This window comes from Odocoileus virginianus, chromosome 20 (genome assembly GCF_023699985.2).
Source record: "Odocoileus virginianus isolate 20LAN1187 ecotype Illinois chromosome 20, Ovbor_1.2, whole genome shotgun sequence".
NCBI lineage: Eukaryota > Metazoa > Chordata > Mammalia > Artiodactyla > Cervidae > Odocoileus > Odocoileus virginianus.
Window position 1 is genome coordinate 11,786,724 of NC_069693.1, and position 13,291 is coordinate 11,800,014.

The following is a 13,291-nucleotide window of genomic DNA, read 5'->3' on the forward strand; positions in this document are numbered from 1 at the left end:
GCCTTCTGAGTTACACTGGACACCTGATAACAACCTCCTTTGTCACTTAAGAGATAATTAACTACTCTCCCTATTTCTGAAGAGACTAATTCTGTCCTTTCTAGTTACTCTGGAGACCTGCCTCACTCTCCTATTACCCTGGAGAGCAGGCCCACATCCCTCCCCCACCAGTCACTTAGGAAGCCAATTCTCCCATCCCACCTTCATTTGTCACCTAGGAGACTAATCCAACACTTCTCTGTTGCTTAGGAAATCAAGAAGTCTCCCTTTCTGGTCCCAGGGCCGTGAGCCCCACCCATTCTCCCTTTCCCCCCCGGAGCCAAGCCCTTCGCCCCGTACCTGGGAGACCAGGCGCTGGTTCTCATTCAGCCAGCTCTCCCGCATGGCCACCTTGTGGTCAAACCTCTGGGCCAGCAGTTCCAGCTTCTCCTGCCGGATCAGCTCGGCCCGGAGGGCAGCCTCTCGCTCATGTTCTGCCTTCTCCAGTTGTCCCCACGCCTAGAGAAGCAGTCAGATTCCAACAACTCAGAACTTCCCTGGTAGTCCAGTGACTGAGACTGTGTCCTCCCAATGCAGGGACCCTGGGTTCCATCCCTGGTCAGGCAACCAGATCCCACATACAGAAACTGAGTTCACATGCCACAGGTAAGATCCCACATGCTGCCATGAAGACCGGGGGCAGCCAAATAAATAAATAAGATTCCAATAATTCCCCACAGTTTAATGGCCTTGGCTTCTCTGTCTGAGGTCATGCTCAGCACTTGTGGCACCTTTGCACACACTGGAAAAAAAATCTTGCTTCCTTGTGACCCTTTACTGCTGGAAAAACCATTAGAATGGATGTCAGATCCATGACATCTACAATGTGAAGGGCTCCCTTGAGCAGTGCACAACCTATACAACCTCACAGGGCAACCCTTCCTCTGCCCTACATCCTCAGCCTCACCTTGTCAATATCCCAGATGCCACAGCCCTCCCGGGGCACGTAGAGACGACGGTTGCAGGCCCGCAGTTTGCTCTGGATGCTGAAGAGCAGCACCTCCAGGTTTCCCTTCTCCTGAAACCTGAAGGGGCCTGAGCTCAGGAACCCTGCCTCCACACCTCCATCTGCCACCCTCCCTGTTGAACCAGGCCTCACTTGACAGGCTTCTCCAGCGTGCAGTAGGCCGTGAAAGCCTGAAGCTGCTGCTGCACCCCACTTAATGAGTTGGCAAACTTCTGGTTGCTGATGAGGCCCACGGTGCGGTGGATCCAGGCCAGCAGCTCGGTCGCCAGCTCCTCGTAGCGCTCAATGATCTTCCCCACTTCCAGCACCTGGTCCAGGACCTGACCCGGCAGAGGAAGGGAGAGGGGTCAGTCTTATCCCAGATACACCCCCGTATGGTTCCCAGGCTCCCACCCACCCCATTCCTGGGCTCCTGTACCTTTCCAATCCGTTTCCCCTCCACAGCCAGAGCCTTCATCTTGGAGAAATAATGATAGAAAGAGACCACATAGGTGATGATGGACTTCTCATCTGGAGCCTCCATGTTCACATCTGAGGGGTAAAGGAGAGAGAGAGCATGACGATGAGCACTCTGACAGAGATCAAACATACCAGGGAGAGGCTGGGAGAACTCAGTCTTCCTAGCTGTGTGACCTTGGACAAGATAACTAACTTCTCTGTTCCTTAGTTTGTCTTTTATTTTTTTTGGACCACACCAAGCAGCATGTGGGATCTTAGTTCCCTGACCAGGGATCAAACCTATAATCCTGCAGCAGAAGTGTGGAGTCCTAACCACTGGACCACCAGGGAAGTCTGCTGTTGTTCCTCAGTTTTTTAATCTGCCCAGTGAGGATCCATTTCATGGATTAAATAGTGCCTGACACATATATACCACCATGGAGGAATTATATATAGTGATTTCTTGGACACACCATTCATTCTACTATCCACCTCAGGACCTTTGCACATGCTGTTCTCACTGTCTGGAACACTGTTCCCTTTTCCATGTGCCAAACTCCCACTCACCCATCAGGGCTCCCCTCAAGTTTCCTCAAATAAGCCTTCCTGTTCATACTGTCTAGACCTGATCTCCTCCTGTTATTCTTCCTCATGGCCTCTTATCATTTCCTCCTAGAATATATCACAATTTATAATTGTGTGTGTGTGTGTGTGTTAGTAGCTCAGTTGTGTCTGACTCTTTGCAACCCACTAAGCTCCTCTGTCCATGAAATTCTCCAGGCAAGAATACTGGAGTGAGTTCCCTTCCTTAGAGGATTGAACCCAGGTCTCCCGCATTGCAGGCAGATTCTTTACCATCTGAACCACGAGGCAAACCCAATTTCTAATTACACATTGCCTTATGTGATTGTGTCTTTATCGAGTTTGAGCTCCATGAGGACAAGGGCTATGCCTGTCTTTTACCACTGTCCCTGCCATGCCCAGCACACAGCAGAAGCTCAATAAATACATAAACTAAGTATATGAATGATATATGAAGTTTGAGGTCAAAGACATGGGCTTTGAAGGCAGCCTGAGCTTGAATCCTAAATCAACCACTTACTCACTCAATATTCTAATAAAATAGATCGAACTGCTCTGAGTTCAGTTTCCGCATTGTTACAGTAAGGATAGTCACAGTGCCTGCCACCTAAGAACACTATGAGTATGAGAGAGAATACTCATAGTGGAGAATACTCAGAGTGGCATAAAGGAGAAACTCAATAAATCCTGATTATCATTTCAATTTACCCACTGAATGCATAGCATCATACTTGGCCCTTATTCTTCTTCACCTCATAAAACTGACATCCAATAAACACCCACTATGTGCCAGGCACTGTAAGAGGCAGGGCAGAGGAATGATTAAGTCCATTAATTCTGGAATCAGAAAGTACTGTTTACTGGGTTTTCGGTGTGATGCTAGATGAGTGACTCCACATCTCTGAGCCTTCCTTTCCATCAGTTTAAGACAGGATTGATGACTTCTTTCCAACTGAATCAGTGTGAGCATGAAAGGGAACAGTGTTGACACAATTTCCAGCCATGTGCCTGCACCATAGGTGTTCAGAAAAAGGAAGCAACCATTATTCCAGATACAGAGAATTGGTGGGGTATGATCATGGCCATTACCCTAGAGATGGGGGGCTGGTATTGGGTGTGACCATGAATTTGGAATGAGGTTGAAGTCAGGGGTGGGGTTGGGGACAGACTGAAAATGGGAAGGGGTTGGGAATGAGGGCAGAGCTGTGCATGCGAGCAGAAATATGGATGGGCTGGGGATGGGAATGAAGATGGTGTTGGAGATTGGGTTGGGGGTGGTGTTGGCTTTAGGGATAGGGCTGGGGTTGGGGGTGTTGGGTTTGGCAGGGAGGTGATTAAGGATGGGGTTGAAAGTGAAAGCTGCTCAGTCATGTCCAGTCAAGTCCAACTTTTTGGGATCCCATGGACTATACAGTCCATGGAATTCTCCAGGCCAGAATACTGAAGTGGAGAGCCTTTCCCTTCTCCAGGGTATCTTCCCAGCTCAGAGATCAAACCCAGGTCTCCCACATTGCAGGTGGATTCTTTACCAGCTGAGCCACAAGGGAAACCCAAGGATGGGGTTGGGACTGCTATATTTTAAATAGATAATCAAAAAATAAAATAAAATAAAATAGATAACCAACAAAGACCTACTGTATAGCACATGGGACTCCACTCAATGTTTGTGGCAGCCTGGATGGGAGGGGAGGATGGGAGAGGAGTTTGGGGGAGAAGGGATACGTGTATTTGTATGGCTGAGTCCCTTTCTGTTCACCTGAAACTCTTGCTATCACAACATTGTTAATCGCCTATAACCCAATACAAAAGTAAAAAGTTAAAAAAAAAAAAAAGGATGGAGTTGGGGAAGGAGGGGTAAGTTGAACATAGGAATGGAGATAGGGTTGGGTTTGAGACAGAGATGAACAGCAATTCCTTGGCAGTCCAGTGGTTAGGACTACAGGCTTTCACTGCCAAGGGCACAGGTTCAATCCCTGACTGGGGAACTAAGATCCAGCCAGGCCCACAGCATGGCCAAAAAAAACAAACAGGTAGAGATGGAGAAAGTAGAAGATATGGGGCCCGGAAGGGGGTAGGATTGGTGATGAGGAAGAGGTGGGGACTGGGAGGGAGTTGAGTTAGAAATTATCTTGGGCTTTGGGCGGGTGCTGCCGTTGAGTTTGGGGCAGCACTGGATTTGGGAGTCCCCCAGGAGGAAACCCAGGCTGGGGCCGTGCAGGGCTCACCCTCAGGGTCCAGGAGACGTGCCAGCCCCAAGTGCTGCTCAGCCGTGCGGAAGGCTCTCTGCAGGTTGTAGTTGGCGTTGGACTTGGTGAGCTTGCTGAAGTCCACGAGATCGGGCCTGGGCAGGGGTACAGAGCGGGCAGGCAGCAGGCAGGCTCCAAAGCCGGTGGGCAAACGGGTGAAAAGACATCCTTGTCTGAGTCCCACCCAGGGCGAGGGCAGGAGGAGCACAACCCGGCCAAGGGGAAAGCCGTGTGCGCTGGTGCGTGTCTGTGCACCATGTAGCTGTGGGGCGAGCGCTGCGTGAGGGCACGTGTAAAGAAAAGCGAATTCGCTCAGTCGTGTCCGAATCTTTGCGACCCCATAGACTGTAGCCTACCAGGCTCCTTTGTCCATGGAATTTTCCAGGCAAGAGTACTGGAGTGGGTTGCCATTTCCTTCTCCAGGGGTCCTCCCGACCCAGGGATCGAACCTGGGTCTCCCACATTGCAGGCAGACGTTTTCCCTTCTGAGCCACCAGGAAGCCCACGTGGACGTCTGACTTTATGGGACGCACATGTGTCTATGTGGGTGGGTTCTGTACTGTATTGTGTAGCACTTGGAAATGTGAGGTTCAGAGCCTGCCCTCCTGACTCAAACACTAGCCCAGCCTTCTCCTGGCTGTCACTCCGAGTGAGCTACTGTCTTGCTCTGTGCCTCCATTTCCTCGTTTGTAAAAAGCGGAGAATAACAGGCTCTGCCTATAGGCTCACTGAATATTAAATGACTCACTGGAAAGCACTTAGAACATGCCGGGGACACTCAGTGATGTTCCCCTTGTTAGCAGGACTCCAGTTAGAGCTTGTGGGTTGATGGGCACATAGGTGGGGCTTTGTCCCAAAATACATGAGTGGGTCTGGCTTCCTTCACACCGGAAGCAAGTCCCTTCCAGTCTCAGGCCTCAGTTTCCCCCATTTGTCATATGAACAGACCCGTTATTATGGATCACGTGCGTGTGTGTGCTCAGTTGTTTTAGTCATGTCTGACTCTTTGCAACCCCATGGACTGTAGCTGGCCAGGCTTCTCTGTCCATGGAGATTCTCCAGGCAAAAATACTGGAGTGGGTTGCCATGCCCTCCTCCAGGTTATCGATCATGATGTGGGTGTAATTTATCTGGGAACCCTTCCTCAGTCATCTCAGCACCAGACCCTAAAGCAGGAATAGGTGGGTGAGCAGGGAGCCAGAAGGAGGACTTGGGGGCTCACTGTGAGGAAGAACTTTCTAATAGGAGGGGGTGCTTGCACACACCAGAGTGGACCATCCATAGCGAGTGAGCTGCCCGTCCTGGCAGCATCCAAGCAGCAGGTCCATGTAGAAGTTGTGTATGTGCATGAGTGTATGCAGGTGTGCACACATCTATGGGTGGGCACACGGGTCTCTATGAGTGCACAGGGTCTGTGTGTGTGTGCACCTCTGTGTAAATGTGTAAGAGCATGTGTGTGACTGGAAATGTGTATGTAAGCAGAGAGGTGAAGGGAGTGGGACCTGTGTCTTGAGTGGCATCTATACACATCCGTGTATAGGTGAGTACCTGAGGGACAGGGTGGGGGTAGGGTGCAGGGCAGAGCTGCCCCAGGAGGCCAGGTGGTACCTGTGTCGGTGAATGAGGGCATTGAAGGCCAAGCCGTCACGCCAGCTGGTGGTGAAATTCTGGATGTTTACTTCAGGGTAACTGGCAGCGTGGAAAGGAGAGACAGAGGCAGAGATGGAGAAAGTCCAGAGAAAGAGGGAGGGAGGAAGAGAAACAGAGATGGATTGATGGATGGATAGATAGATGATAAAAGATAGATGATAGAAAAGTAGGTAGGTAGACAGATGGGTAGATAGACACAGATGATACATAGATATATGAGGGAAGAAAGGAAGGAAGGAGGGAACAGAGAGATGGAGAGAGCATGGGGAGAAGGAGGAAGAGAGATTGAGAGGGATGGGAGATGAGCAAGAGAGAGAGAGAAACAGAGGGGAGAAGGAAAAGCGAGGGACAGAGAGAGAGAGATACAGGCAGAGGTGGGGAAAGGAAGAAGGGAGAAGAGAGAAGGGAGGGGGGAGGCAGAGATCAGAACAAGGAAAAGCAGATATAGAGGTAAAAACAGATACATGGAAGAACAGATAGCACTGCAAGACAGACAGGCAGCCCCAGGAGGACAAGAGACAGAGAACGTCCTGTCTCCATCCATGCCTGCCCCTGCCTCCTTCCTCCCCAGGCTGCTCTCCAAAGGGCACTTGAGTTTCAGGCCAGGCCCTTCCCAGCAGAGCAGACGGCTGGGGGACCAGGGGGCATGCCCAGCGGTGTCTGTGTGCCCCTCTTCTCAAACCCACTGAAGATACCGGGACCCTGAACTTCCCAGCCCAGCTGCCTGAGCCCTGGGTGTGCCCTCCTAGGCTGAGCGGGTTACTCTCAAGGGTGTGGGGTGGGGGAGAGATCAGGAATAGGGCCCAGGGGTCCACACAGGTGCACCTGAGGCCTCTAGAGGCGCAGGACCAGGCGGAAGGAAAGAAGGGAGCAGGCCGGGGACAGCCCCCCACCTCCTGGCACTGTTCCCCCGAGGAGTCTGAGTTCTTCCAGACTGTGATACGGGTTACGCTGTGATACGGGATTGTGATACACCAAGGTTGGGAGAGTTTGGTAACTTCTGACACTGAGGACTTGAGCTGCCCCTTGCACCCCTGTCCCGGGGGCAAGCCCGGAGGTGAGGGCCTGGCTCCCCCGAGGACGGAGGACTTACCCAGCTGTCTTCATCTGACACCACAAGAGCAGCGCGTCCTTGGCTGAGCGTGTCTCTCTGTTGTCCTCAGTCTCAATTTTGATGACTTGAATCTGTGAGGGACAAAACATGGCTGCTGGGGTCTGGAGGGCTTGAGGCTGGGAGACACCCCACACACACACCCTGGGGGGACAGAGGAGATGGAGAGCAGCTTCAGGCTCGGGGTGGGGGCACCAACTCTCTCCCCCTCCCCTTCCCCTATGGCATGTCCACTCCCCCCTACCGAGTCTTTCCTACCTGGTCCCTTCTTCACCTGCCTATGCCCCACCCCGGTCCAGCTCCAGCCTCTTCCTTGGGCTTCCAGCTCCCAATCTTGCTGATGACCCCCAATCCAGAGGGACAGTTCTAAGTCTGATGAGGCCTTTTCTCTTGATAAAACTCTCATTTCTCCCCATCTCAGACAGAATAAGATTAAATTGTTAATCACAGATCACCTAGGCCCAGCTGACACTTCTGACTCATCTCCTCCCTGTCTACCCCTTGCTTCCTAGTCTCTAATCATAATGGTCTTTCTGTTCCTGCAACCTGCCAAGTTCATTCCCACCCCAGGGACTTTGCATCTGCTGTGCCCTCTGCCTGGAACGCTCTTCCCTTTCATCTTCATAATCATTCAGCCATCAGCCTCTCTCAGAGTCCTTCTCTGGTCCATATGATCAACTAGATATTTTATATCCCTATTACTGCTTTATCATAATCTATCCTTTTCTGCATAGCTCTTTTTTTTCTTCTCTGCTTAGAACTGGTCCTTTCCCCACACGTCTTGATTGCATACTGATGGGTTTATTTATTATCTGTCTACTGTCTTGCTGCATAAAGACAGAAAATTTGTCTATTTTGTTTCTGAACTGGAGAAAGACTGCCTGGATGCCCATTCCAGCTCCACTACTCAGCTATGTGACCTTCAGCATATTACTTCACCTCTCAGGGCTTCAGTTTCCTCGTTGGTAAAATGGGATAATGGATAATATCGAATTTATGGGGTTATTGTGCATATTAAATGCCAAGTGCTTAGAACAGAGTAAAATCTATATGCATGATGATTGTAATGATGGTGTTGTTTCCTGGAGCCTGTTAGGAATATTTCTGGAATGACTGGATGAGTGGGTGAGCGACAGCCTCTTAAGGCCTCCCTCGGGGGTGGGGGTGGGGGTGGGGGCTGGGCTGGGCTGGGGTCACTTGGGATCACCTGGAAGCGCAGGATGATGGTCCAGACTAGCCCCAAGGTCAGTCGGTGGTTCCCATCCACAATGTCATGTGAGCCCACGTTCTCCAGGTGCACACGCTGCTCCTTCAGGAACTGCAGGGCCTTGTCCACGTTTTCCAGTGAGTGGATCCTCATGCGACCACGCGTGGGCCTCGGCTAGGGCGGCAGGGGCATTAGGAGAGCCAGGGCCTGGCCAAGAGCACTGCCCTCGATCCCATCTCTTCCAAAGGAGGTCATCTGCATAAATATGCCCCTCTACCCCTGGCCCAGGCCACGGCCCCCTCAGCCTTATCAAAGACCCAGGATGCAATCCTTCTAAAGAAGATCTGCCCCACTCATAGCCAGACCCTTTGTAAGCCTTGTCCTTTCAGGGCTTATTCTAGTTCCTGGCCCCGCCCCTTCAAGTTAAGCTCCACCTCTAAACTGATAGCCACACCTTTTATCATGAAGCCCTGCCCCCTGCCCACAGTCTTACTCCCGCCCCTTCCATTGGATCTCTGTTCCAGGCCACCACTGTTTTGCCACTAGTCCCATGACCACACCCCTTACTTCCTCCTCTTAAGATTGCTGCCTAGAGCCACGCCCACTCCTTTCAAGCCCCGCCCCACTCCAGGATTCTCCTCTTGTTTATGTTGCTGTTCAGTTGCTTTATTCCTTCCAAGGGTGCTCCTGTTCTATACCGTGTGCCCTTCACGACTTCCAGAGCTCTGGTCCTTTCATCAATCTCTGGCTCCATCAGAACCCTACCCTTTGCAACGAAGTCCCATCCAAGCCCAGAAATACAACTGCAAACCATACAATATGCCATATACATACGAGTCCCATTTAATCCCCAGACTCCCGCGACCTCGGCCTCACTTTTCGGATGACAACCACACCCTCTACCATAGACCCCTGAAACAGAGTTCCGCCCCAATTTTATAGCCATGCCTCCTGCTACTGCATAACCAAGCCAAGCCCTTCTAATAAAGCTCCATCCTTCTCCATTAGCCCCCGCTCCACTTCCAACAGAGTAAGTCCCTCCCCTAAGGACAGCCTGCTCCTTAGACAGAATCCCACCTCTATTCCAAGCCAGACCCCCAGGCTCTCCCCAGCTAAGCTCCAGCCTGTGCCATTGCCCCGCCCACCCGAATGAGGCGTCTTTAACCCACTCAGCCTTTCTAGTAAGCTCCATCCATCCATTAGCCTGGCCCTGTAGTAGCCCAGCCCGAGACCCCAGGGCGGCCCCCTTCCCCCAGCCCTTCTGGCCTCCTCACCAGCTGCTCCCCGGACAGCACTTCCAACAGCCGCGTGAGCACGAAGCCGTCCCTGAGGTCCGTATAGAGGTCCCCGATGTGGCAGCCAACGCGGGCGAGGTGCGAGTTCACCCACTTGGTGAAGGTTTTCTTCTGCACGGCCTCCCGCTCATCTGAAGGACAGGTCCTGATGAGCCCCCAACTCCTCCAGGAACTCCGCCTTCCAGTTTCACCCCAGCCCTCCAAGGCTCAGGCAGTTCTTGCCCAGGCCCAGCTCTCTGCAACTATCAAGTCTGTGCAGGTGCTTCCTCCTATCTGGGACGCCCTCACCCCCCTGTCCTTTAAAATTTTCCTGAGCTATCAGTTCCACAGGAAAGCTGTCCTGTATCTTACCCTAGTCATCTCTGTTCATTCGTTCAGTAAGTATTCGAGCGCCCACTATGCGCCTGGCACTGTTCTAGGCTCTGAATTCAGCCAGAGCCCTTTCCTGGCAGAGCTCAGTTTAGTGGGGGCACAGATAATAAGCTGGGGCTTCCCCGGTGGTTCCGCTGTAGAGAATCCGCCTGCCAATGCAGGAGACGCATGTTCGATCCCTGGGTCAAGAAGATCCCGTGGAGGAGGAAATGGCAACCCACTTGAGTATTCTTGCCTGGGAAAATCCCATGAATAGAGGCGCCTGGTGGGCTACAGTCCTAGGGTTGCAAAGAGTCGGACACAACTGAGTGCCTAAGCACACAGATAATCGTCTAGGGAGTCACTGAGGGTTAAGGAGGGAGGAGAGGATGAGAGTTGGGTCTTAGGACTATCCCTGGCTGCAGCGGGGAGGGTACATCCGAGAGGGCAAGAATGGCAGCCTGGAGCCCAGGGAGGAGACTGGGGAAAGGACTCAGGAGAGACAGGAAGAGGTTGGACCAGAGCCGACACTGAGGGGATGGGAGCGGGGGCATCTTGGAGTTATTTAGAGATGAAAAAGTAAGGGCTAGCCACTGACAGGCTGTGGGGGAAAGAAGAGGAAGGACTGTGCTAGACTGCATGCTCCCTGAGCACAGGAACCACATCTTCCCCTCTGTTGTCGCTAGAATGTCAGGTTTCCCCCATCCCTGGGGCAAGGAGTAAGGCTTGGGATGACGTAAGGGGGAGGTGCAAGGTGGGGAGGATGTGTGCAACTTCTCCTTGGTGCTTACAAAGAAATTGTTTGGGACCTCTCTTCCAGTCATTTCTTTTTTAAATAACAGACTTAGTATGAGCTATAATTCCCATACTATAGAATTTGTCCCTTTAATTGTAAATTCAGTAGTTTTTAGCATATTCACACAGTTATACGACCATCACCTCTATCTAATATCAGAACACTTTTAACACCCCCAGAAAAGAAACCCCATACTGGTTAACAGTCACTCCTCATTCCACCTTTTCCTAACTCTAGGCAACCATTCATCCATTTTCTGTCTCCAAGGATCTTCCTACTCTGGACACTTCACATAAATGGGATCGTACAACATGTGGCCTTTTGTGTCTGACTTCTTTCACTCAGCATAACATTTTCAAGGTTCATCCATGTTGTGGAATGTAGCAGTTTTTTATTCCTTTTTACAGCTAAGTGATATTCCATTGTGCATGCGTGGGTGCTAAGTCACTCAGCTGTGTCCCATTCTGTGTGACCCTACGGATTGTAGCTCCCCAGGATCCTCTGTTCATGGAGATTGTCCAGGCAAGAATCCTGGAGTGGGTTGCCTTGCCTTCCTCCAGCTGATCTTCCTGACCCAGGGATCAAACCCATGTCTCTTATGCCTCCTGCATTGGCAGGTGGGTTCTTTACCATTAGCACCACCTGGGAAGCCCCAGTAGTCCATTGTATGGATATGCCATATCCTACCTGGTCAGGGAACTAGGTCCCACATAACTAAGGCCAAGCTCAGCCAAATAAATAAGAGATAAAATTTAAAAATAAATGTTTTCTGAATATACAGAAACAACCCAGTGAATCCAAATGGCATACCTTGTTTGTTTAAATGTGGGTTGTGTGCTTTTGGATGGGATGGGGGACCTGTGTGAACACATGATCACTGATCACACGTAAGGAAGTGATGATGGAAGATATGTAAATGGGGTGTTTGCTTATCCTGCTTTCTGACAGCCAATGCCCATAGCAGACTGCAGTTCATGCTGAGGCCCGAGTGGAACTTGAGTGCATCCCCTGAGAGGGACAAAATGAGGGCAACTGGATTCAACTCTGCCTTTACTAACGACAGGCTATGTTGGGAAAAGCCCAAAGCCCCTCCCTCCTCTTTGAGCCTCCGTTTTCCCATTTCCAAAATGAGGGGTTTAGACTAGGTCAGGGTTACTTCAGTGGGCTCTGGGGGACCCTGGGTGTTTGGGAATGCATGCTTGGAAAACAAGGACTCGGGAGAATAGTTTTTAATTTTGTAACTTCATTTCCGTGATCTGCAAAGAAAATTAATAGTAACACATCCTGGATGGACTTCCCTGGTAGTCCAACAGAGGTGACACGGGTTCGATCCTTGGTCCAAGAAGTTTCCACATGCTGCAGGGCACCTAAGCCCACAAGCCGCCACTAGGGAAGTCCCCTCTCCTAGAGCCTGTGCTGCGCAACGAGAGGCCACTGCAGTGAGAAGCCTGTGCACCAAAGTAGCCTCCGCTCACCGCAACTAGAGAAAGCCTGAGCTCAGCAACGAAGACACAGCAGCGCAGCCAATAAATAAATACTCTTTTAAAAAAGAGGGAGAAGAAACACATCCTGGACTGTCTATGATGGTGACTTTATAGAGAACTATGCAGTGAGATTTGGGAGTTTGTGATTACAGTCTCGTTAGCATGGAGCTGGGGTCCAGAACTGAAATGCCCACCGCGGCCAGGCGGGCTCCACAAGGGAGAAAGAGGCCCTGGTAAAAGGGAGCAGCAGCCACACAGCCCTGCACGACTGGAGCCTCACGGGAGGGAAGGCCCGGGATAGCCCACGAGGTGCCAGAAATCTGGAGACAAGAAGCTCCCTATTTTTAAATGCTGGCAACTGATTTACGTTTTTACAAAACACAGTGGGGTTGAAACCAAATGTGTCCTAGAGTGCCAGTTCTGGCCCGAGTTGACGTTGAACGTTGACTGTGCCGGTGAGCACGTGCAGCTACCTCGCCGGGTGCCTTCCACCTGCCCCTCTGGTGCCACCTCCTCTCCGGTGCACCTGCTCTGAGCCCAGGGAGGCTGGCCAGGGTGGACCACGGGAATGGGCTCTCCGGTCATTAGAGGCCGCAGACTTTTGGTTGGGTTTGGCTAGCAGGAGATGAGAGGAGAGAGAACGGGCTGAGGGATTCGTTTCCTCCCTAGGGTTTCCTAGTGCTAAAGAACCCGCCTGCCAATGCAGGAGACGTAAGACACACAGGTTCGATCCCTGGATCAGGAAGATCCCCTGGAGGAGGGCATGGCTTCCCTGGTAGCTCAGAGGGTAAGGAATCTGCCTGCAATGCAGGAGACCTGGGTTCGATCCCCAGGTCAAGAAGATCCCCTGGAGAAGGAAATGGCAACCCACTCCAGTATTCTTGCCTGGGAAATCCCATGGACAGAGGAGCCTGGTGGGCTACAGTCCATGGAGCTGCAAAGAGTTGGACGTGACTGAACAATGACTAATACTTTCACTTTCTTTGCTTGACTAGGCTTCCCCCGGGGCCTGGTGGCTTCCTACAGCCCCCGCTCCTGCTGGGGGTGCCTCTCTGCCCTCTCAGCACTCCCCGGGATCTCTCCCAGTCCCCGGGATCTCCACACATCTGTAAATAGTCCCTTCAT

The 13,291-nt window shown here is 51.6% G+C and overlaps 1 protein-coding gene across 2 annotated transcripts in view; it reads right to left on the reverse strand.

Moving 5' to 3' along the window:
* SPTBN4 (spectrin beta, non-erythrocytic 4) overlaps positions 1–13,291 on the reverse strand; it is a 78,457-nt gene that overhangs the window by 55,787 nt on the left and 9,379 nt on the right. For both annotated transcript variants that reach the window (XM_070450855.1, XM_070450856.1), the window contains exons 3-11: positions 9,515–9,666; positions 8,241–8,414; positions 7,016–7,107; positions 5,881–5,961; positions 4,252–4,367; positions 1,425–1,537; positions 1,139–1,326; positions 947–1,064; positions 340–498 (exon numbers count right to left, since the gene is read on the reverse strand). In XM_070450855.1, coding sequence (XP_070306956.1) covers positions 340–498; positions 947–1,064; positions 1,139–1,326; positions 1,425–1,537; positions 4,252–4,367; positions 5,881–5,961; positions 7,016–7,107; positions 8,241–8,414; positions 9,515–9,666 — 1,193 coding nt within the window. The remainder of the gene's footprint in view (positions 1–339; positions 499–946; positions 1,065–1,138; positions 1,327–1,424; positions 1,538–4,251; positions 4,368–5,880; positions 5,962–7,015; positions 7,108–8,240; positions 8,415–9,514; positions 9,667–13,291) is intronic.